Genomic DNA, 25,449 nt, shown 5'->3' with positions numbered 1-25,449 from the left:
CAACAAGAGACGATAAGACACGTTTATGCGACGCCGTGGCAGCGCTTCTCTCCCATGCTGTTTATGTTTATGAAATCTCCTACGCACCTTTCAACGCGGCCTACAGTTCTGTACCGTGGCACACTCGTGACATTGTGCTGCTCCCCCCCCATCACAATATAGTATGATAGTATGTAGTCCCCGCAGAGTGAGGCTGAATTATTGCTTAAAGGGACCGCGTTGTTACAAATGTGTTCATTAGAAACATCTCGGGATTTCAGTCCAACAAAGATATTTCATTAAGGGGGAGGATTCTGTGACAATATGCAACACAGTGAGATTAATTTCCTTGTTCACAGGCCATATTATTTATTTATTAAGTGAAGAGTCATTAACACAAATAAAAACAAATAAAAACAACAGTATTGTCTGAATCACTTCAAGCACTAATCTTAATTTATTTGGGCTTTTTTTCAGTTTGGTGTCTTTCATTATCATACTTATTATTTTCTGCACTTTTATTTGTTCAATTAAACAATCAATTAATCAGCAATAAAAAATAATCCTCAGTATGTATGTCTGTAGTCTGGTGAGACAATCAGAGAAACTACGACAATGTGCACTTACACTGTTTGTCCAGTAGAGCTGCAACGATTATTCGGTTAAATTCAACAACAAGATTTCTGATTTTTCAGCTTCTTAACTCTTCTGTGATTTGGCATGCGCACTTCTCATTAGCGTAACTCCTAGACCTTTTGTGATATCTAGAAAATTCAAAATCTGTCCACGTTTGTGACGTCAGCTTCTCAGTCACGTATTTCCTAAACGGTTGAATAACTGCGAGATATCGAAAATGAAAGTTGGAGTCACTCATTGAACAGAATTTGACAATTCTACAGCATTAAAAGCAAAATAAATCCAGACAGCCTGATTATCATAAGAGGGTTAAATGTGGATATATTCTGGTTTCTTTGCTCCATATAACAAAGAAGAATCATTCAAACTGAACCTTGAAACTGTTGGTTTGTGGACAAAACAACATCATCATTTCCAGGTTTGATCAACATTTTCAGACATTTTCCGGACCAAACAAGTCCTCAAATTGAGAAAACAATTGACAGACAAATGAAAATAATTGTTTATTGCAGCCCGAGTGTCTAGTACTGTTACGACTGCATCTCAATTGTGTATACATGCGTCCAAACATAAACTGAGAGCTTAGACATCTCTCTCAGGTACAGACATTGCATAATAACTCCTGGCTATCGCTCTACATTATTCCATTAAACTCGCTGAACTGATGCCCGCCTGCCATTTTTAAGCCATTCAGGGAACCACAGGGCGCTACATTAGCCCTGAGTTCACTCTCTTCCCCCCCCCCCAAGTGAAGGCAAACTAGTTTAGCTCAATGGGCTATTAGCCCACACCTCTCCACACATAAAAGGATAGAGGAGAATAAGTGGGGAGTATATGGGAATACTGATAAGTGGTCATCCATCAGCACTGCAGTACAGACTGCACCAACAATTATGTGATGACAGGACGGCCTGGTGTGTATATATATATATATATATATATATATATATATATATATATATACACATATACATATATATATATATATATATATATATATATATATATATATATATGTATAGAGCACAGTAAAGGACAAACAGCTGCCTCTTCATTGACAGCCATTAAGCATCACACAACGATAACTGATCATTCACCTGCAGTTGGCACGCTGCGTTCATGCACGAGCGAAACGAGGATTACCGCCTTTGCGTGTCGTCTTTGTTTCAGTCTATAAGTTCTTCGTCCACTTTGTGATTAGTTAGAGACTTTTTTTTTCAAACGAACGATTATTTTCATAATCGATTATCTGTCGATTTGGTCCATAAAATGTCAGAAAATCTTAAAAAATGTTGATTGTGTTCGTCAAACCTGGAAATGACGATGTTCTCAAATGTCTTGTTTTGTCCAAAAACCAAAATGATTCACTTTTAATGATTTCTTTGTTATCCAGAGCAAAGAAATTAAGAAAATATTCATATTTAAGAAGCTTAAAAGATCGGAAATCTTGTTTTAAACATGAATAAATGCTTCAAACCGATTAATCGATTATGAAAATAGTAATAATTGATTCATCCATTAATTGTTTCAGCTCTAAACTAATATAACACGTGTATGTCAACTTATAAGGTTCAAGTCGAGTAAGTTAAGTCATTTTAGGTAAATGTGTTTATTGGAGGATGTCCAATTTTATTATTTATTTTAAGGCTGAAACAATTACTCGATTAATCGATTATTATTTGTATTATTGCAGACATTTGAATCAAACCATTATTGTTTTTTTTTATTTTTTTAATTCTTCATACTTCCTTCACAATAGGACAAATATTTGAAAGAGAAGAGTGTGTTTAGCTTCAGTATTGCAAACCTTTCTAAGAAAAAAAAAAAAAATGACCTTTCAGTTCCAAATCAGTCAACCTTGAAAAGATAACGCCTCTGGTCATGGCTGCTGCCGGCGCAGTGGTATAAAAATCAAGTTTATTTGTCTCTCTGTCTCCTGCTGAAGAACGCTTTTACGCAGGTTAATTATCTTAGGCGGACGAGAGCAGCGACTGCAGCCAAAATCCTCAGGTATCCGACCAATGTCACACCATGAACACTGAATAAACTCACCGAGCCTCATCCCACCGAGAAGCACTCCTTTGAGTATCGCAGCATTGCCATGCACTTGAGGGAAATGGACACTGACATAAACAATATTAAAAAGCAGTGGCTGCCGTTGTCAAAGTGCCGTAAACTTTTTAAGAGTGTGGAGGGAGCCGGTGAGACGAGGAGAGGGGGGTGTGCTAAAGTCAAAGACGGAGTGTTTGAGGGAGCTGTGCAACAAAGATCAGACAGAAACTTACACAAGTATAAGGGCACAGCGCGTTGAAAGAGAGAAAAATGAAGGGAACACTGACAAAGGAATGAGATAAGAGAGGCAACAAAGCTCAGGGTTGGAGTAAGACACAGACAGACAGTGGGATAACGGAAGAAAGCGGTACGTGGGAGACAGTGGGTGGTTAAGAGAGACGACACTTTATCATACAGCCTCATTGTTAAAGCAATAAACTCTCTATAGTTCTCAGCGTAAGGACTGCAGGTACCTCAAAGGCCAACCCCATTCATCTCACTAAAAGCTGAAGTTGCTGAACTGAGCTCAGCTCTTGCTGAGGGAAAGTGTTTATCATCATGAACTCCTCCTGACTCTTTCAGAACATTCAGGGCATTCGATTTATTAAATAAGTCTGAGAGCAGGAACCACATTTTGAGGCGAGACATGATTTGCTTTGTCCTTTCGTCATATACAGACCAATTATGAAGCCGATATCTGTCACATCTGCCATCCATCCATCCATCCAGACAGACATATTTTAGATAGATGGAACACAGCACCATAGTACCACATAAAGGTAAATGAGCACAGACTAAAAGAGTTATTCAAATGTACACAGTATTGTAGTAAACTAAGAAAATAATTAATAAAAAGGGAAATACAAAGTCAACAGTTTCCGTGATCAGCAGACCTCTGTGGGAACAATATCGCTTTCCTGACTGATAGGGAAAGTTGTAAACGATCTAATTTGCATGACGCCTCCATCCTGTGCGCAGGTAACGACCGTCCTCTGATATGATCTCTCCTGCCAGTAGCCACCCACGACCCTCCCCGCCCATTCTGCATCTCCGCCCAACCTTTTTTATCGCTCTTCTCAATTGCCCTTCTCTCTCTCTCACACACACACACACAGTGCACTTACACTGGAGGAGGTGTGATTGCATTAAGCCATGGAGGGAAGGCGAGGGCATTCCCGGGGCTGCGCTAATGTACAGAACAGAATGTACAGAATGGTCACTGTGAAGGAGAGAGGGCGGAGTGAGGGGCATCCATTACTACAATCATTTTTAAAATGTGGCTTTACCGTCAAATAGAGAAAAGTGAGAACAAGACAAAGAGATGAGAGGAGGTAAAAGCTTATCCAGTCCATCTAAAGCATCTTTATTGCTCGCATTATCTCGCAAGAGCCATCCCAGAGGTGTATCTGAATTTTCTTTGAGGTGTAATAGCAGCCAGCGCGATCAGGCGAGGCTGAGCTGCAACCGTCGCATTAGTCACTTTTCAGATTGGCCACAAAAGCTGTAAATCAACCAACTTAATCCCATGAACGCTGTAAAATCAAAACAAACGCCGCACGAAAGCAGAAAATGTTGCCAGCATCCCAAACAGTGTGGGAATATCTTTCACGGTGGGGGCGGAGGACAGGGAATACCCTGAAGGAATAACATCTAATGCAATCACAACGCTCTGGCCAATTAGTCGACGCTAGCCCAGCCAGAGATGATGTCAGTCATCATTACTCATTGCTTAATGCTATGAAGCAGGAGGTAATCAAGAGCAAACAAAGAAAAGAGCAACTAAAGTGGGTTGGAGTTCGGAAGGACAGGGGATTAATCATGCAGACAGTAGACAAGCACGCTTAGGTGAATAATGGAATCCACACACACACACACACACATTTAAATACATATTTAAAGCTGCAGTGCATAACTAGTTTTTTTTAGGAGAAGTTATCAGTCTGCATGTCTGTTTGCTGTGTCCTGCATCTGAAAAACAAGCTCCGTCAAGCAACTACCAGACCCGACTGAGGGAGTATCTGTGTGTTTACAATGTCAGAGCGGAGGCAGGTGTGAAACAAGAATAATCTATCCTGTGAAACTGCTAAATGACCAAGTACCTTACCAGAAAATGACTTTGGTAGAAGCGGAAGTCACTTTTTATTACTTAAGTAAAAAGTCTTAAAGTATTTTCTGATATAAACATTTTTTTTTATAAAATCAATATAAAAGTTTTAGAAGTAAAAGTATTTTAAAGAAAACTTAGGATTGAGCCATGGAGGCTCAGTGGTAGGGCGAGTTGTCTTTCAACTGGAAGGTTATGGGTTCAATTCCTGGCTCTGCTAGTCTATGTGTCCTTGAGCGAGACACTTACTTAACCCCATGTTGCAGCGTGTGAATGGGTGAAAGCTGTAGTGTAAAGCAGCTCATCAAGACTAGAAAAGCTCTATATAAATACAGATCATAATATCAACTCTTCTTCTTCGGATTTTATTTGGTAGTAACGAGTAACAAAGATAGTTAGAGGCAATGTAGTGGAGTAAAAGTGGCTAGAAATACAGATATGTAAATGTGTACTTACTGCAAGTACAGTAGCAAACGACCAGGTTTTTTTAGCAGTAGAATTAACTTCTTAAACTTTTCATATGTGTGCTAGTGACAACTGTGAAAGTTTAGATTATGACGAAGGAGCTGATGTCTCCGCCTGTCTTGACTTGGAGCCGACAGGATGAATCAACAGGAAGTCAAATCATTTGTCGGAAGTTACACACTACAGCTTTAAGAGCACAACACAAATATGCAGACACACGGCGTCGCACCCTCATCGTCCTGCGCGCGCACACACACGCACACACACACACACTGCAGGATGTGCGACCACACATATGGCTCATTAGCGACGGCCCATCATCAACATGTTGTTCCGTGCTGACGGCTGAATTGCGGTCAATACCCCGCAGCTGCACATGACATAGCACACACACACAGTGTTACGCTGCTCTATCACATAGCCCCAGACACGCATGCAAAGACATGTACAGATGAAGGTATATATATATCCTGTATTAACACAACAAACATGCCAAGAGGCACGCACAGACTCACACAGAGAGCAGACAGTGATGCTTATTGGGACAGAGTAATGGAACACAGTGGGGAAAGCAGAGAGCAGAGATATACGCGCTGATTAGCTCCTACGGGGGAAGAAGCCACTGGACCCCCTGTATGATTATTAAGCTCAACTTTGTATGTCTCCGTAAACACACAGTGGCCGTATGGGAGATGAAGAGACAACGCTGGAATTTACTGATTCAACTCGTGTGTGTGTGTGTGAGATTATCGGGGAAAACGACAGTGATTGGTTTGTTTCCTTGAAAGAATTCCTGTTTTTACGATTGCATCAGTGGCCTTTATCAACGTTACAGCCTAATGTCTCCGTTAAATGGCGTTTGGCAGGAACAAACAGGAGACGGATCGCGCCGCGGTCCCCCAGAACAGCACAAGGAAAAGGTTTGTCCCACGTTATGGGTGTGAGGTCGCGAGATACAGACGCTACACGAGAAGACGTGTAAAAGGATTACTGGGTTGAGGGCAGGGCCTGAACGATTGATCCTTTTCTGCAACCGTGCAATTAGTAAATCTCAAAAGGCTGCGTTTCAATCGTTTTACTTTCTGCAGCTCGGATTGTTCCATGTTCATTGGCAATTATAAAATGCAGCACACTGCAATCCAACTGGTCATACTTTAACTTTCTCATTCTTTGAAGAGAGCATTGGCCTCTTATTGCGTAATTATCGAAATGTTACATTTGAGTCCACATGAAAGCGTTCCACAATTTCGCTGGTATGGAAGTGTGTTCAACAAATACTCATCTCATCAATAGATCAGATGTCACTGATCATTTGATGGAATTGCATGTGATATTCCTCCATCTTGCAATGTATAAAACCATTCAGACTTTAAAATTATAATACCAAGTCAAATCACAATGCAATCAGATATTCTATCTTAAATGCAAGCCATAACTCTTTAATGATTAATCAGTTGCATGATCAAAGGTTTGTGTCATTCTGTGCTCTGCAAACTTAGCTTTTAAGATAGAACGGTGGAATCTCGGAATCTTCAGTTCATCTGTAAAAGTCTCACCGCAGTGGTCCAGACCGACCTAGTTTGCCGTCGATCAGATGAGCAGTTGCCGAGCAAATCAATATACAGACAGATGGACAGATGGACAGATGAACAGATGAACAGAGATTGCCTTTATCATTTATAAATCAATAAAAGTTTAGCTAAAATCCAAATGAAATTAACTGCTTCTTGCTAAGTCCGTAATTCCATAAAATGTTGTGTTTTTCAGCAAAACTGTAAGACGCTTTCATGTCAGACTCTCAGGCTCAAATGTCATATTCAGAGAATATTGCATAGTTAGAACAATTGCAAATTTAAATATTCATACAGAATGCAGTCAAAAAAACAAAAAAAACAAAAGTACGTGATTGTGATCTTTGGCTCTCTTTTGTCTCCTATCCTCCCGATTGTGAACGCCCCTCTTTTCATTCAGTCATTCTTTCATTGCTTGGCTTCTTCTCATCTTTCTTTCCCCTCTTCATAACTCCAGAAACACCCAGCAGTGTGTATGAACCCAGCAGCACTGGGCAGGGCGATTATGTAATTGTTTGGTGTTCAGTATGGGAGCACTAGGATGTGTGTGTGTGTGTGTGTGTGTGTGTGTGTGTGTGTGTGAGGGGAAAGAGAGAAAGAGAAAAGCAGGGCTGAGTGAAACTTGAGAGAGGGCAGTGTTTGAAGGACAGGAAAAAAAAAAAAGGCAGGAAAAGGAGAGAAACGAATGAATCGATGATGCAATTCATTATTTATTTTTTTCAAAACCCACCACTTTCCCCTCGTTTAATCCGACACACGCTCTCTCCTATCAGTTGTCTCGTCTCTTTATCCTCTCACCACCACCGCCGCCTCCTCCTCCCCCCATCCACGTGTATCTTACAAACCCTCTGCCCCTCGGTCCGTTTCCCCTCCCGCTGTCTGTGTCTTTCCCCTCTCCTTGGTCTGGGGCAGCTGCTGTTGCCGTTGGCAGTCTCAGGTGTGCGCTCGTGTGTGTCTGTACTTTTCCCTTGCACTCCAGATCAAATAAAGCAGAGCACAGCTTTTACAAGAAAGCAGAGAGGACGGAATCCATGCCATTACAGAAAGAGACAGAGGGAGGGAGGGAGAGAGGGTGACCTCTTCCTTTTTTTACTACGTGTCTTACTACAAGGACTATATATCAAGTTGAAAACCAGTAAAAAAGTCAGCAATTACTGGAAATTGCTGGTTTAATTGATCATTTGAAGACCTTGCAGCTTGCATTGAGTGCATGATTGAGGAAGTGGGTGGGGCAAATGTTAGATTCACATGGGAAAAAAAAACAACAACATGAAAATCGATGACAACACTAAAAAACGATTGAATAAACCTAAGTCTACTCTCTCTTGGCATATGAAACTTTTTTTTTCCCCAAGCCGAGATCTAAAAAGAAAGAAATCCAATTCTGAATGTTTTGCAAACGAATGTACGGGCAAACCAGTTAGTAAAACCAGACAAGGACGCTTGATTTTGATCCCGACCTCTGTGAATATTTACCTGAAATATTTCTATTTTATTCAGTTTTTCTTTTTGTATTATGAGCTCATTCTAATCATTTTCTTTAAAAAAAAAAATTAATTTCTCCACTTAACCTTGTGGATACAGAATTTAAATTATAACAGCTCTAGTTTGATGGAAAATAAATATTTAACAGCTTGAAAATTGTCAAAAATGTGTAAAAAAAAACAGCCACAGAACATTTAACGTGGGCTCAGACTGAAATTCATGAAATATTAGCTCGCGAGTGACACAAACATGTCGTCTTCAAACTGTAGCAGAGGCCATGTGGCAAACAAGTTAACATCTTTATAAAACAGGCAGATGGACATAAATGGATCCAGCTCCTGTAAAGTTGACTGACAGTCTTCTATGCGCTTCTCTCTCGACAACAGCCATTTTCTGACATGTGTTGATCACTGTGACTCGCCGCCCAGCGCCATTGTTTGAGTTTGTAGACTGTCAGGCCTCCATCTGCTCATTTCTGAGGCTCTCTGCTCACAGAAAGGCAACTGTCAACGACGAATGTACAAAAGAGAGAGAGCGAGAGAGAGGAAGCAGAGAAGAGCCCGGGAGTGAAATGTTTCATTTCTATTGAGCAAGTCTGATGCACGAAGAAAGGCACAGACAGAGGAGAGAAGAGAAAGGACAGGAAAGGTGAAACCTGTGAGAGGCAGAATCAAACTTACCACATTTTCTTGTATCTGTTATCCGTCTCCTTGTTTGAACTGGTGCAAAGTTAATTTAATTTAACTAATTAGGCTGTAATTCAAAACATATTTGCATCGTTACGAGGCGAGTCCCAGATTACACTGGAGCACCTCGCAGGAAAATCTAATGATGCTGGGGAGGCGAGCGTAATGCTGGAGGATAATAAACATAAAACGATTTAGTAAAAAAATGCAGGTTTGTTGCGCTGGGATGAGACTCGGAAGATACTTTGGGTTTTGTCATTCTTTAAACTAATTAAAATTTGAATTAATAATGGAGGAGAGGAGAGGAGAGGTGCCCTCACTTAAGTCCTTCTACTCGTTCTACTCTCTGGAACGCCAACACACAGCTAAGGAGATAGGAGATAAAGGACACACAGAGGGGCTTCAACACATACAGTGGAGGGTGAGCACACAAGGAGACTGAGGGAGGAATTTTGGCAAAAGATGAATCTGTAAAACTGAATTGAGAGTGGAGCTGCAACTGACGATTATTTTCATAATCGATTAATCTGTCGATTATTTTCTCGATTAATCGTTTGGTCCATGAAACCAGAAAACCTTAAAAAATGTTGATCGGTGTTCGTCAAACCTGGAAATGATGATGTTCTCAAATGTCTTGTTTTGTCCACAAACGCAGAAAACACTCACATTTAAGAAGCTTAAACAATCGGAAATCTTGCTTTCATCATGAAAAAAAGCTTTGAAACCGATTAATCGATTATCCAAATAGTTGTAGATTCATTTAGTAATCGATGAATAATCGATTCATCGATTAATTGCTTGAGCTCTAATTGAGAGATATCACAATTACCACAGATAATTATGACGGTTGACACATTGGGGCTGTACTGTACTGAGCTGACTCAGGGTCAGGATTCACTCCAAAGGTGAGAAACCCAGCGATTCATATAATGATAACTGTGCACGAGACTGACTCCTTCCCTTGATTCAGCTTGGTGGATTTTATAGGTTAGCCTTTGCATTGTGAACACATTTGTTGAAAAACAAAAACGACCCTACCTGAGCAGAAGAGGCAGAGCCGCTGGGGCTGAGGAGGTGGAGCCTGCTGCTCAGTGGAGAGTTGTCATGTGCCTGGAGCTGCAGTTCCTGGTGTGAAGTCTGGATCTGTCCACCAATGGGAGGGAAGCGTCCCAGATGTCTGCGCCGTCTGTCCACGTCTGTGTGTCTGCAGGTGCTGTCACCGTTCCCTACAGGCGGAGGAGGAGAAAGTCGCAGAGAGGATTAACGCACATTAAAACAGTCTACATTCTACAGATCTGCAGGCAGCGTGACGTTTTCAAATATGAGCATAGGAGGTGACAGCTGTAGCTTAATTATCACTGCATAATAACCAAAATCAATACGGGCAAATTAGTATTCAGCTTAACCTTCCCTTCCACACACATGATTTGCTGTTAACAGCTTTTGGAAGAAATGTCAACTTGTAGTGAGAGACCTCAAAAAGGTAAGATGCGCTTATGATCACAACCTCTAATGTTCACATATAAGGATCTCGTCTCTCAGACTAAAAACCTGAGAGCAAAACAAGTCTTTCAGCAGAGACATTGGGGAGTAATAATTAAGCAATTTTCTCGTCTCAAGGATCACTCAAAGCATTTTACATGTTTTTCCATTTCCATTTCATCAAATCCCACACATTCCTTTGACACGTCTATCATATCCAGTCACCGCCAGCGACGTGGGCTTATCGTCTCGTTCAGGTAGACATCAGCATGTAGACCAGAGGTAAGCGAGAATCCAACCCCCCCACCTTCCATGGTTTAGCATAAAAAGAAAAACATTGGCAATAAATCACCATCGTCTTCAGTGGGGACAAGTGTCTCCCATGATACATGGGTGTGCAGATTCATACAGACAACCTGTTGACTGCACTTGCTATGTCTTGTTGGCAGAATCTCTCCCTGTTTTTCCAAACACACACACACACACACACACACAAACACCCTCGATGCTCACATGAGTTGTGTCTCTCATTCGAGTGTGTGTACTCGTGATTTTGAACACTTGCCGTCACTGTCTCCCTGGTATTCCCTCCGTCTCTCTCTCTCTGTCTCTTAGGAGTATTCAGAACAAACACGCATGCTATTTATACGCTGACGTTTCATCGGCATGGCAACCACACTTTGTTTACCCGCAAGAGACACTGGTTTGAGGCGTGTGGCCTCCTTTCCCCCCCCCCCACCCCAAAACAAAAACAGTTATTTGGAGGCATTTAGGTCTCTCCCGTGAGGCTGCCTCACTTTCACCACATGCCTTTGGTTAAAATTGAGCCCTGTTAGGATGACGTGGAAAGCTGCTAACAAATTTCTGGGGCAACGAGATGTGTTTGTTGCTTTTGACATCGTTGGTTAGCAGTTTGCATGTTCTCCCTGTGTGTGTGTGTGTGGGTTTCCTCAGGGTTTTCCGGTTATGTCAGCTGGGATTGGCACCAGCGCCCCTGTGACCCTCATGTGGAGAATGGTTTTTTTTCTCCTAAAGCATTGATAAAAACCAAGTAAAAAGTTGAGGGTTTGTTTAATTGGAAGAGGGGGCATTTGCTCAGTGGTAGAGCGAGTCATCTTTCAATTTGGCAGTTGTGGGTTCGATTCCACTAGTGTACATGCCGATGTGTCAAAACACTTAACCCTACGTTGCTCCTGACGGCCGTGTCGGCAGCGTGTGAACGGGTATGAAAGATGAGTGATAGAAAATGTGTGAAAACTGTAAAAAGTGTAGTGTAAAGCAGCACTGAGTGGTCATCAAGACTAGAAAAGTGCTATATAAACACCGACCATTTCCCATTTCCCATTTGGGCATCGTTCACTGTGGACAATATATACTTTCATGACATTTTAGACATGAAAAAAAGACACAAAAACACAAAACAGACTACTGACTGGTGAAACAGGGTCACAAACTACATGATGTTTCATCAGAAGGCGCTCCCAACAAGTGTGTCTTGTCTCCAAACTTGGAAATTGTGTGTAAACCAGGCTGAATTTTGTGTGGTTTCCATGTCTACAGTTCGACCACTAAACCTCTTTTGTGCAGCTTGGCTGTCTGTGATCTCTGCCACGATTCTGTATTGTTTTTATTTCTTCTCATCCTTCTCTCTGATAGACTGTTGCGTTATTACCGTTTGTGTTGCAGCTGCCTCACCCCGCATCAGAGACGAGTCTGCGAGACTCATGAATCACATCACTCAAGAGTTCACACGCTGTTGATCGAGTGCCAATCAGCAGCTTCTGACAGAGAGTCGCAAAATGGGAAAACTGGGCTGGAGGAATCCCGAGTTTTAGCAACACGGACAGCAAATATGACGACTGAAGAAGTGAACACAGTGTCCTAAAGTTATCATCACGTTTCTGTGAGGGATTGCCCCATCCAAAACAAAACCCCCCCAGGTAAAATGAGTTTCACAGTGAATGGGTTTGCAGAGCAATTTTGTCATCATCTTAGCGATGTCTGACGATGTGCGAGCGTTTGGCCGCATACCAACGTTTCTTGACTCGTTGACTGACTAATTATTTTGTCTGACAGTTCGCATTTTTCCCCTCTCTCCTCCGAGTTCCTCTGTGACAGATGTAATTCCCGTCTCGTCTGACAGATTGTCTTCCAGTTTGATTTCTGCAGTGGAGACGTAAGAAGACGCTTAAAACTCTAAAAACTTCAGAACCACCTGCAGGTTACACCGTACAGAACAGACTTCAGACGATCCTACAAACCTGCTTCACACGCCAAGCCACATACTGCTGCAAATATCCCATAATGCAACACAAAGAAAAACCACTGCAACTACACTGGTGTCCTCTGTAATGGATTTACTCCTGAAATATGAGACCATCGGCCATTTTTTTTAAAGCTGAGGATTCAGGGAAAAATATTCCTTTATTAGAGGCAATACTGTAACCTCTCTCTGTGGTAGAAAGTCGCGAGTGTTTTATGGTTTGTTTGGTTACGGTGCTGAGCAAAAACACTGCACCTGAATTTAATGGTAAGAGCATAACCAGAAGACTACTGTATCATATGTCCCCTAAGAGTAAGTATAACTTGAAGACCATGTTGCTGAGTATCCCTGAAAAATCTCTCTGGGGTACATAAATGCCGTTAAGTCTCCTTAATAGATGCACAAGCACAGAGAGATTTAGTGAAAAGACAGTACACACTTCTCATTTACAGTAACCCTGGAGGCTATTACTGTGGTGACAAAGACATGTCCCAAGGACACGAGGCAGACTGAGTTCAACCCTTCTCATCTCCATGTTTGTCATGTGACGGCAAGGCCCTGGGACAGAAACTGCCACGGAAGCACACACGCAACTCCTTCTTGTTTTTAAACTCAAGAGTACACACACACACACACACAAGCCTGTCACCATAAACGTGTAAAACACCCCCCATACACATGTACGTGCAGTAACACAAATGAAAACCATGGAAGCTAAATTGACTTTGAGGAAGTGTGAAGTCGGTCACAGTCTGGTCAAGTGTTGCGCGCTGAAACTCGGTGCCAGTGACTCGCAAAAAAACACAAAAATGGTGGCGTCTCAGCTACGTGAGCCAAATCAGACGTTCCGTAACGTGGCTACGTGACCTGCAGCTCTGTCTGTGAGTTCACTCGTCTCTGTGGTGGAGGTGTGAAGGCAGCAGCCAGAGAGAGAGAGACGGTTTCTATCACCGTCGTGTGTGTGTGTGTGTGTGCGTCTTTGTGTGTTTTGTCTGATCAGAATCAAACAGTATCAGATCACTGGGTCGTGGCAGGTAAAGAAAACACTGGATGAGATCCTGTAGGGATTCTGAAGGACATCTTATTATGTTGGACTGTTTTACAAGTTAATGGTACGAGTGTGTTTTCTGACCCCAAACTACACGCGCACATTTCTGTGACGTAGCTCTCGAAAAGGGTCTATAAACGCACCATCGTACTCCTGGAAATCATTTAGAGTGCCATTCATATTTAAATGGGCATCAGCTGCACAAATTAAATAGCGCAAAACTAAATGAAATGTTTTTTCAAATCAAGAATTAATGAAAAAAAATATAAAGTACAAGGAAACCATTTAAAATTCTTGAGAGACACACAAGTACTACCGCTCTGTTTACACAGCGGTTTCACTAACATTTAGTGAAGTGGGTGTTCTTTAAACCCAGAGTAACAGCCTAATTATCACTGCAAACATGCAGCACCTGGACCTGAACAACACAAAGTCATGAGACTAGTTTCCCACATCCTGAAGTGAGAGGTGAACGAGCGTCAAAGAAGTAAGGATCTAAAAGGAAGACCAATCGTTTACTATACTGTATGTAATTATTTAAGCCACCTTTTAGAGCCAGGACTGAAATCAACATAGCTGAACCTCTTTCACAGACGTCCCATAACTCAATATCAGGGTTAAAATCAATACAGGGACGGACCTTTCACCTGGACTCACCTCGTCTGTCTGATTCATGGGAAAACGGAGGTCAAAATATTGTGAAAGGTTTACACTCGTACACACAGGTGTGTAAAAAAAACACACACACACACACACACACAGAAATGTGTCTGTCAATTACTAACAATAATAATATTATTCAAAACAAAGTCTCAAGGTGCTTCACAAGGTTTAAAAAAACAATTAAATAACAAATGCGACTATGAAACCATAAAAAAAAAATTGAGGACAAGGTTGTGATCCAATGTGGCCATTATGCTTTGAGATGAACAGCGTACCAACTATCTGTCAAGTTGCCGTGCCCCGAGGAAGATCCACACCAGACTCAAACGTCCTCAATACAGTTTTGGAGAATGGAATAAGTGTGCTTTTAAACTTTTACATCCTACTGGCCTCGCAACTCTGAAAGAAAAAGGGTAGCTGTGTGAGTAATCTCCTTTCACCGACTATGAAATCACGCCGTGCCCCTTTCATTCAGCTTTTCTGTTGGTCCTCTTCCTGTTGTCCCCCCCGTCACACACTGCACACAGGCACAGCTGTTAACAGAGAACACGGAGCCATGGGTGAGGTGTGTGTGTGTGTGTGTGTTTGAACGTGCAAATGTGTGCGTGTAATGAGGAGCAGTATCTGTTTGAGGATTACACTGTGGCCCAGCTTGTTTGGCTAATGCTTCTGTTACCACCAACAACATTCACACTGGTACGAGAGGGACACAGGAAACTCAACTCTCTAGGCATTTACGACACGCTATAGTGTTTTTCACGCCCGTCATTTGGATTAGCTCGTTCGTGTCACACGTATAACTCATTTTGCGTGGATATCCTCCATGTGCATAATTAAATTCATTTGTATTTCGCTTAAGAGGCTAGAAGGGCACTACATGTTCCCTAGAGGTCCTGTTCGGCTCAGTAAGTATGTCCTTCCTTTACGCCGCCTTTGTTCTCCCTTTGTGTCTTTGTATGAAGATGAAAACACAAAAAATAAAATAATGAAGCCTTGTATAAAAAGGAACAGACCAAATGTACCAGAAGGCAGTTGGCCTCAAATGGGAATTCCACTCTCTTTTTTAAAAAAGAAAAACTTGTACTTCTAAACGACCTTTCTTTTCCTGCTTTAAAATCATTAATGTGGTTTTCCCAGCGGTGAGGGAAACACGCACTCTGGGGTGACTGGCTACATTAGCAGAGCAGGAACTAACATCAGGTTAGTATAAGCCAACCCTTTCTGTAGAGCAGCCTGTCTCTCTTCATGCATGCAAGGACTATAATTAGGACCAAGATGATTAGGGACCTACAACAGGACAACCACTCAAGCACTTCTCTCCGGTAACTCCACGTTGTGTACAAAGCTCCTATAGGTAATCTGGGAACAAATCATTGCATCAAATGTGTAAAAAAAAACACAGAGGTGACTACAGAGGAGGATAACCCAGGCAGTGTTTCCCAAACACTGACCAATGAATCAACACTGACCGCCACACATTGATTCTGTCTTTTTGTTCCCCCCCCCTGCAACATGATTTAAAAAGAAACACAGCGTATTGTTCCGCTCATTCAACTCCCTGCCCACACAGCACTCTCACTCTCACACAGAGACACAGCGGATTAATCTACCCGTCGTCTCCACGCAGGATAACGCTGGCCGCGGCCGTCCATTCTAGATTCTAGTTTGGTCACGTTACTATTATTATGTAATAGCTAGAGCTTTGAAGACATTTAACTTTGAGTTTTATGAAGTGAGTCCCCGAAAACCTGAAAAGAACACGGATAAATGTTAATTAAATGTGAAATATGAATATATTATTGTGGCAGTGGGGCTTGGTTAGAGCGACGGCTGCTGGAGGAAAGGAGGGAGTGGCTCAGCCGGTGATCAGACAGCTGGACAGAATCAGGTAATTAGTCAGCTATATAAGCATGTTTGTAACCTGGTTCTGATCTCTTGCAGTAGGCTGGGTCCTGACGCGGACACACAGAGAGAGAGAGAGAGAGACGGAGAGACACAGAGACACAGAGAGTGAGGGCAGCGCAGCGCAGCAGAGCGCTGACATCACAGCCAGCCACAGCTGACTGCTTTTGTTTTGTTTGGTTAATTGTTTTCAGTTCACAATAAACTGGTATATTTGCTCCCTCAACGCCGCCTCCTCGTCCTTCCCGAACCCCAGTGAGTGGGAAAAGCTCACAGTGGAGCCTGAACAGGGACACATGGAAGGACAATCTCCGCTGTCGCTGGCCCTTCAGCACCTCGCTGCGATGCAGGAGAGCACCACCACGCTGCAGCAGCAGCAGTCCCAGCTCCTCGCGGACATTGCGGCGTCACAGCGGGACGATCGTGCTCTCCTGCGGGAGCTGCTGCAACGCCCGGCTGCCCACGGCGCCGACCCGGAGCCCGGTCGAGGACGGTCTCCGGCCGTCGCCCTGCAGCGGATGACCGCGGAAGATGACCCGGAGGCATACCTGGACATCTTCGAGGGCACGGCGGAGGCGTGTGGGTGGCCGGAGGAGGAGAGAGCGCTTCGGCTTCTTCCCCTGCTCACCGGCGTGGCGCAGCTGGCCGCGCACAGCCTGCCGGCGGCCGCGCGCCACGACTACACACAGCTGAGGAGAGTCATCCTGGACCGGCTGGGCAGTACGTCGGAGGGACACCGGCGGCGGTTCAGGGGGCTCTCCTTTGAAGGAGCCGGGCGCCCCTTTTCATACGCGCAGCAGCTCCTGGACGCAGCGAGGCGCTGGCTCCAGCCGGGGACCCACTCCGCTGAGGACGTCGTTGGACAGGTGGCGCTGGAGCAGTTCATCGCTGGGTTACCATCGTCCACAGCCAATTGGGTCCAGTGCCACCGCCCGGCCAACATCGAGGCAGCGATCGTCCTCGCGGAGGACCATCTCTCTCTTCCCCGGCGGAGCATGAGGGAGGAGACCAGGCCAGCGACGATCCCTGCCAGCCGTCCCACTCCAGCCCCGAGGAGGAGGTTCCCAGCATCGGCTCCTGCACCACACCCACACACACACACACACACACAGCCGGAGCATGCATCGCTCCGGTCGTCTAATTACCCTCTGCCGTCTTTCCCTCAGGGCCCAGCCTACGTGTCTGATCACCTGGCACCCCGGGGGGCTCCTCAGACGCCAGGGCAGGTGTGCTGGCGGTGTGGGCAGCCCGGCCACATCAGAGCGGAGTGCCCGCTCATGGAAGTGGGGCAAGTGGTTAGGGTTGCCGGGCCGCCGGCCCCCTCCCCCGGTTCGGAAGGGACGTACCGTATACCGGTATGTATACAAGGGGGTACACATCAAGCTCTGCTGGATTCTGGTTGTGAACAGACCATGATCCATCAGCGCTTGGTTCGACCGGGGGCATTGTTAGAGGCATCGTGGGTGAGGGTGAGGTGTGTGCATGGGGATATTCACGATTATCCGGTGGTGGCTCTGGAAATTTATTTTAAAGGGAAAAAACATAGAGTAAAGGCTGGAGTTAGTACTCGCCTCACGCACCCTCTAATTTTGGGAACAAATTGGCCGGGGTTTACGAGCTTAGCAGGGGAAACCATGAGGGTGCGGTCACGTAAGTCAGGGAAATGTGAGTTATGTGCTGTCCTTAGTGGTGAGGCGGAGGTGCCGCATCCCGACGCTGCTGGGGGGGGGGCACAGATGGCGCCCATGGAAGATTTTCCCCTAGCACAGTCTCGGGATGAGACCCTCCGCCACGCCTTTGACCAAGTGATGGAAATTGATGGTTGTCCGGTTCACCCTAACGCAGCACTCTCTCACCCCTACTTTGTTGTCGTTAAAGACCGTTTATACAGAGTGAGTCGTGACGCTCGAACAGGGGAAGAGCTCTCCCAGTTGTTAGTCCCAAAAAGCCTCCGAGAAACGATTTTCCAGGCGGCTCACCACAACCCCATGGCGGGTCACCTCGGATATGATAAGACACTGAACCGGATCATGGCCCGATTTTACTGGCCGGGCATTCGGGCGGATGTAAGTCGGTGGTGTGCATCCTGCCGCGAATGTCAATTAGTCAACCCTCCGGCCACCCCAAAAGCGCCCTTGCGCCCATTACCATTAATGGAGGTCCCTTTTGATAGGCTTGCCATGGACCTCATCGGGCCATTAGACCGGAGCGCACGGGGATATCGCTTTGTATTAGTTCTAGTGGACTATGCAACGCGATATCCCGAGGCAGTACCCTTGCGCAACATCTCGGCAAAGAGTGTTGCACAGGCACTGTTTCAGGTCATCTCCCGAGTTGGGATCCCGAAAGAGATCCTGACTGACCAGGGCACATCGTTTATGTCACGTACACTACGCGAGCTATACGAATTACTGGGCGTCCGCTCAATCCGGACTAGTGTGTACCATCCCCAGACTGATGGCCTGGTGGAGCGGTTTAACAAAACGCTAAAGAACATGATTCGTAAGTTCGTACACGAGGATAGTCGTAATTGGGATAAATGGTTGGACCCTCTGTTGTTTGCAGTGCGGGAGGTGCCCCAGGCCTCCACGGGTTTTTCGCCCTTTGAACTCCTGTTCGGCAGAAAACCTCGGGGTGTCTTGGACCTGGTTAAGGAAAACTGGGAGGCGGGTCCAAGCACCAGTAAAAATGAGGTACAGCACGTACTGGACCTGCGAGCAAAACTCCATTCACTGGGTCAGTTATCACGGCAGAATTTGCTCCAGGCCCAGGAACGTCAACAGCGGCTGTACAACAGAGGGGCTAAACTTAGACAGTTTTCACCGGGAGATAAAGTGCTTCTATTGCTACCATCGTCTAGCTCCAAATTACTCGCCAAGTGGCAAGGGCCCTTTGTGGTCACACGGCGGGTGGGGGAGGTTGACTATGAGGTTGTGCGTTCTGACAGGGGTGGAGCAACACAGATTTACCACCTTAACCTCCTCAAAGCCTGGAGGGAGGTGGCGTCTGTTTCTCTGGCCACCACGGTGATTGAGAGAGATGAGCTGGGACCGGAGGTGACTAAATCAAACAGGTCGGCGCCGGTCCCCGTTGACGTTCATCTCTCGCCGGGCCAGAGAGCAGACGTGGCCTCGTTGCAGCGGCAGTTTGCCGATGTGTTCTCTCCCCTGCCAGGACGCACAAACCTCATACACCACCACATAGAAACTTCCCCGGGTGTGACAGTGCGTTCACGACCCTATCGCCTGCCGGAACATAAGAGGAAAACTGTTCAGGCAGAACTTCAGGCTATGTTAGAGATGGGAGTAATAGAAGAGTCCAACAGTGACTGGTGTTGCCCCATTGTTCTTGTTCGCAAGTCTGATGGGTCAATACGGTTCTGTGTGGACTACCGTAGAGTCAACGAGGTGTCCAAATTCGATGCCTATCCAATGCCCCGGGTCGACGAACTCCTGGATCGGCTGGGCACGGCTCGCTTTTTTACGACACTGGATTTGACCAAGGGCTACTGGCAGATTCCCTTGTCGCTAGAGTCCAGGGAAAAAACGGCCTTCTCCACTCCGTATGGTTTGTACCAATTTGTCACGCTTCCATTTGGGTTGTTCGGGGCCCCAGCCACGTTCCAGCGCCTCATGGACCGGGTGCTGCGGCCTCACTCTGCATATGCTGCGGCCTACTTGGATGATGTCATCATTCATAGTGAGACCTGGGAGCAGCATATGCAGCAGGTGGGAGCAGTGCTGGAGTCCCTGAGGAGGGCGGGGCTCACGGCCAATCCAGGGAAGTGTGCAGTTGGACGGAGGGAGGTACGGTATTTGGGGTACCACTTGGGGGGAGGGCAGGTGCGGCCACAGATACAAAAGACCGCAGCGGTTGCAGCCTGCCCAAGACCCAAGACCAAAAAAGAGGTTAGGAGGTTTCTGGGGCTGGCCGGTTACTATAGGAGGTTCATTCCGGCCTTCTCGGAACTGACCAGCCCCCTAACCGACCTGACCCGAAAAGGTGCCTCAGATCCGGTCCAGTGGACTGAGCCGTGTCAGCTGGCGTTTGAGAGGGTTAAGCAAGCCCTCTGTGGGGAGCCACTTTTGTACACACCTAACTTTTCTCTCCCTTTCATCCTGCAGACCGACGCCTCGAACAGCGGGCTGGGGGCCGTTTTGTCCCAGGAGGTGGAGGGGGTCGACCGCCCCGTACTGTACGTTAGCCGGAAGCTAGCTCAGCGGGAGGTGAGCTACAGTACGGTGGAGAAAGAGTGCCTCGCCATACGGTGGGCGGTCGGTGCCCTCCGCTACTATCTCCTGGGGCGCCCATTCACCCTCTGGTCGGACCATGCCCCGCTCCAATGGCTCCACCGCATGAAAGATGCCAACGCGCGGATCACTCGCTGGTATCTGGCTTTGCAGCCTTTCCGGTTCAAGGTGATCCATAGGCCGGGGAACCGCATGGCCGTGGCCGACTTTCTCTCCCGCTCTGCGGAGGGGGGGGGGAGTGGGCTTGCGGCCGGCGGGGTCCCGGCCTAAGTCGGGCGGTGGGGGTATGTGGCAGTGGGGCTTGGTTAGAGCGACGGCTGCTGGAGGAAAGGAGGGAGTGGCTCAGCCGGTGATCAGACAGCTGGACAGAATCAGGTAATTAGTCAGCTATATAAGCATGTTTGTAACCTGGTTCTGATCTCTTGCAGTAGGCTGGGTCCTGACGCGGACACACAGAGAGAGAGAGAGAGAGAGAGAGAGAGACGGAGAGACACAGAGACACAGAGAGTGAGGGCAGCGCAGCGCAGCAGAGCGCTGACATCACAGCCAGCCACAGCTGACTGCTTTTGTTTTGTTTGGTTAATTGTTTTCAGTTCACAATAAACTGGTATATTTGCTCCCTCAACGCCGCCTCCTCGTCCTTCCCGAACCCCAGTGAGTGGGAAAAGCTCACAATTATATATTATACTTATATTTATTAAGTAAGATAAATAACGTCGTTAATTAAATGTGAAATATGAATATATTATATATTATACTTATATTTATTAAGTAAGATTGTGACGTCGTCAGACTGCGGGGACGGCAGAGGAGAGAACCAGAGGCTGATATATACATTACAGTGAGACACACAGAGAAACACAAGCTTGCCGCTGGTTGTGTAACTCACTCGCTAACCCTCGGCACAATCAGTACGGGTCGAAGTTCAGCACTCTTAAAAGCTGCTTCTGTGTCCCTGATGATCCTGCTGATAAATACAGACACGTCTCCACTACCATTCATATATATGATGTACATACATACACGATACCTAGCAACCCAGCTAAAATAAATAATTACACAATCTAGATAAGGAAAGTAGAGAACAAAGGAACAGAAGGACATAGGAACATACACACTTGGACGCACTATACGGGTATTGACACGGGCTGGATCTCACTCTGCAGGAAAAATGATGTAGAGGTTTAGGTTTTTACAAAACTTCTATTTGCATGAGAATGTTAGAGAGGGCATCGCTTGATAACACTATTCCCCTTATAACATATTAACACTTGATAAATGCTATAATGTGTGTAAAATACTACAAGTTAATCTTGTCAGACCATCAAGTATGTGTTTGTCATGTTACCATATTGCTGTGTGTAACTTTAAAATATAAACAAGTCTTTTTTTTTTTCCCCGTTATAAAGTTCTAGCACTACTCGGCTCTACTCTGCACGAAAACTGCCGCGACAGACAAACTTGTGAAAAGCAAGAAAAATCGTGCTAGTACTGTATAGTGGTTGCAACCAGGTTGGATTATGACAAAAAACACAAAGAAGCAGCCATGAAAAGTTTCACAAGTGAAATCTAAACCTCAAAATACCCACGACTAACGATTATTTTAATAATTGATTAATCCGTCTATTATTTTCTCGATTAATCGAATAATCCATACAATGTTGATCAGTGTTTGTCAAACCTGGAAACGATGATGTTCTCAAATGTCTAGTTTTGTCCACAAACCAAAATGATTCAGTTTTTAATGATTTCTTTGTTATGTGGCGCAAAGAAACCAGAAAATATTCACATTTAACAGTGAAACAATCAGAAATCTTGTTTTGTGTTGACGACTCCTTTAGTAACCGACTAATAATCGATGCAGCACACAAATGACGCACACATTTAAGGATAAAAAGAAAGGGGAAAAAGTAAATGCATGACTAAGAACAAAAATTCCAGTATTGTACAGTATTTAATTGTGAGCATGCTGTATGTGTGTGAGTGTGACAGCACTAATGCCAAACATCTGAGCACAAGCTGCCACCTGAGTGAACCACGCAGCATTCCTCACAAGAGCCATGTTAGCGCAAAGGGCCTAGAGAAATGTGAGTCGCAGAGAGCCCAGCTTTGATCGATGCAATAGGAAAACTCGGGTGAGGGAGATACGGCGGGGGGGGGGGGGCGTGGGGGCGGGGGGGCGGTGGTCTTGGGGGTGGTGTGTCTGCAGAGAATTCACATCTTCAAAAAAGGTGCACACGTGCACGCAAACACCACACTGGTCGACCCCCACGTTTTCTCTAAACATTCAGAAGACATGTATGCAGCTCAGGCATGCACTGTAACATGCTACTATGTTCCTCTTCCTCTCTTACACACATAATGTAATGCAGTACACACACACACACACACACACACACACAGAGTTTCTTCCTATCTTGTTAGGACACTACACTGCATTCCATTCATTTGACAGCCTAACCATATCCTTATCCCTAACCTTAACCAGAGCCAAGGTTTGCTTTCCATGAAGACCACTGGTCTCTCACAATTTATTCATTATTTAAATCAGGGAGCGTCCTAACACAAATATCTCAGTGTCATCCTCACAAAGACTCACTTCCAAGCGCAGCGACACAAACATCACGTACAACACCGCGCTCCACACACAAAGAAGGCAAATAAGTGAATTTAATTAAATTCTGAATTAAATATAAAGGGTAAAAGGACAGCAGACAGCCCTAATGTGACGGCGAGTTCTCCTGCAGGCAGAACAGCCAGAGTAGAGATGTTGTAACGCGGTCACAGAGCAAGTGGATACAAGCTGTTGCTGCGAGAGCAGGTTTCATGAGCTCTTTTCAAAGTTTGGATGCATAAACTTCACAGTTTAATCCCGTCGGGAGTTTTACCTGTGGAGAGTTCACAGGTTTAGACAAGATTTTCTGCAATCATGGCAATAACTGGTCAATAAGGATCAGAAAAAGGGACGGGCATTTCTCAAAACTCTCACAAGCTAAGACACCTACACATGAGCAGAAAATTCGATTAAAAGCAAATCTAATTTATTAGACGGCACGCAGTGGCGAGCAACAAGGAATCAGATTGTGTTAATACGAGTTTGACGAAAACATATTAGACTCATCTTCACATGTCAGAGAGGCACATGGAGTGAGCCACAGGACACGGAGCGAAAACAACACGACACTTTGTTTGCCTTGTTAGCTCGACTGAGTCGCGATCGATCCAAAGTGGGTCAAACGCATACAGACACTCAAGTCTGTTGAGGAAATATTTAAAAGTGGAGTCAGAATGTAAGTCTGATCGATACAGGAATAATTCAGATCTATATATTGGATGATATTCTTGCTCTATGTATGATATTGGTCCATTTCTTTGTGGATATGAATTATGAAGCATCTCTAGGAGGAGGAGTTCAAGCTCCTTGCAGGACAAAAAAAAACTATAACATTTCTATATCACCCCAAGCATTTATCTTCTGCATTGTGAGCAAAAACAATTTCTTATACGTGGGCATATGGGTTAACATACAGTATAGTACAGGTTGAATCCATATGCATCTATAATGGGACACAATCAGTTGATCAAAATTGATCTGGCTAATCATTTTCACAGTTTTGTTTTAAATAATAGGAATCTTAATTGTATTGGTCAGGGAAAAAAATGCAAACCATAGTAGAGTGTGTGTATAGGGCCAGCCCAAAGCGCTGTGCAGACACTGTGCTGACACACTACATATAGTAACAATGGACTAGTTAGGTAAGCTCTTTAAGGCTGGACAAACAACATTTTAATTGTGTTTAAAAGCACAAAACTGCTGGAGGACAAACAAGGAAAAAAACAGAAATTACTTTTTTGTGTACATGTTTGAATCTACTGAGTATCTCTTGTAATACACCAATTACTTAAACATCCTTGAGCGCAGAAAAGTGCAGGTGCTCACACAGCCTCACCAGCTGTCCCTCGAGATCCTGCTACAAGGTCTGGTGACCAAGACAGAGAGGACGAAGGAAAAAGAGGAATTACAAGAAAGGACAGTGAGTGTGTGTGTGTGTGTGTGTGTGTGTGTGTGTGTGCATGCATGCGTGTGTGTGTCAGGTCATGGCTCACGTCCAACATGCTGCACTGCCCTTAACCCAAATAAAGTCTAGTTATCTTTGTTTAACCTTGACTGGCATATATGTGTGTGTGAGTGTGTGTGTGTGTGTTCATCCCGTCCTTTGTGGCCACTGAAAATGTGAATGCAACACTGGTGCTGATTTAAATCTGCAAATTCATCAAAAGGAAAAATAAATAAATAAATAGACTAAAGAATAACATGTGATCTTAGGTTTGCATCATGTCTTCTTGTGACGCCAGGGTCACATTGCAGCTGCATGACACAACGCACTCTTACGACTGACTGACAATGAGTTACATAACCAAGGTCACGGGGTCACAGCGGCTAACATAGTGTAGCCACACCCTGCCTGCCTGCCTGCCTGGCTGTTAGCATTCCATAGTGAGCTACACTGTCAATACTTGACAAGCTGGAGATGTGCAGCGCTGCTCCCCCGTCTGCATGGTCCAGACATGCCTAGTGTCTAACGCGACTTCTCCTCTTCCTGCACACACTAATGAGCCACCACTGCACCCGGGCCGATTGTAGTAAGAGACACTCATAAACTAATGAGTTAAATCAGGTCAATACATTTTTTCTTTCTTTCTTTCTTTCTTTTTTTGCAGTGTCTACAAGGGAAGCAAATGTGCAAATGTTTGGTTTACACAGGTACGGTATGTATGAGAATCCCCCTGAGCCTATAAGTGCAAACCGTGAGTCCTCGTTCAGTGAGAGTGAACCAATGGCTTAATTAGTTCCTGTGTTAA

General features: G+C 44.9%; 2 protein-coding genes across 2 annotated transcripts in view; one reads left to right on the top strand and one right to left on the bottom strand.

Moving 5' to 3' along the window:
- atxn1a (ataxin 1a) overlaps positions 1–25,449 on the bottom strand; it is an 83,899-nt gene that overhangs the window by 43,771 nt on the left and 14,679 nt on the right. Inside the window, exon 2 of the mRNA XM_058618854.1 lies at positions 10,017–10,204. The gene's annotated coding sequence lies outside the window, so the exon portion shown is untranslated. The remainder of the gene's footprint in view (positions 1–10,016; positions 10,205–25,449) is intronic.
- Positions 16,242–21,243, top strand: LOC131447236 (uncharacterized). Its single transcript, XM_058618857.1, has 2 exons — positions 16,242–17,691; positions 20,461–21,243. Exons 1-2 carry the CDS (start codon positions 16,633–16,635, stop codon positions 20,854–20,856), a joined length of 1,455 nt encoding a protein of 484 aa, XP_058474840.1. The 5' UTR covers positions 16,242–16,632; the 3' UTR covers positions 20,857–21,243.

Source organism: Solea solea, chromosome 20 (genome assembly GCF_958295425.1).
Source record: "Solea solea chromosome 20, fSolSol10.1, whole genome shotgun sequence".
NCBI lineage: Eukaryota > Metazoa > Chordata > Actinopteri > Pleuronectiformes > Soleidae > Solea > Solea solea.
Note: the sequence above shows the minus strand (reverse complement) of the source record. Positions and strands in the feature narration are given on the sequence as shown.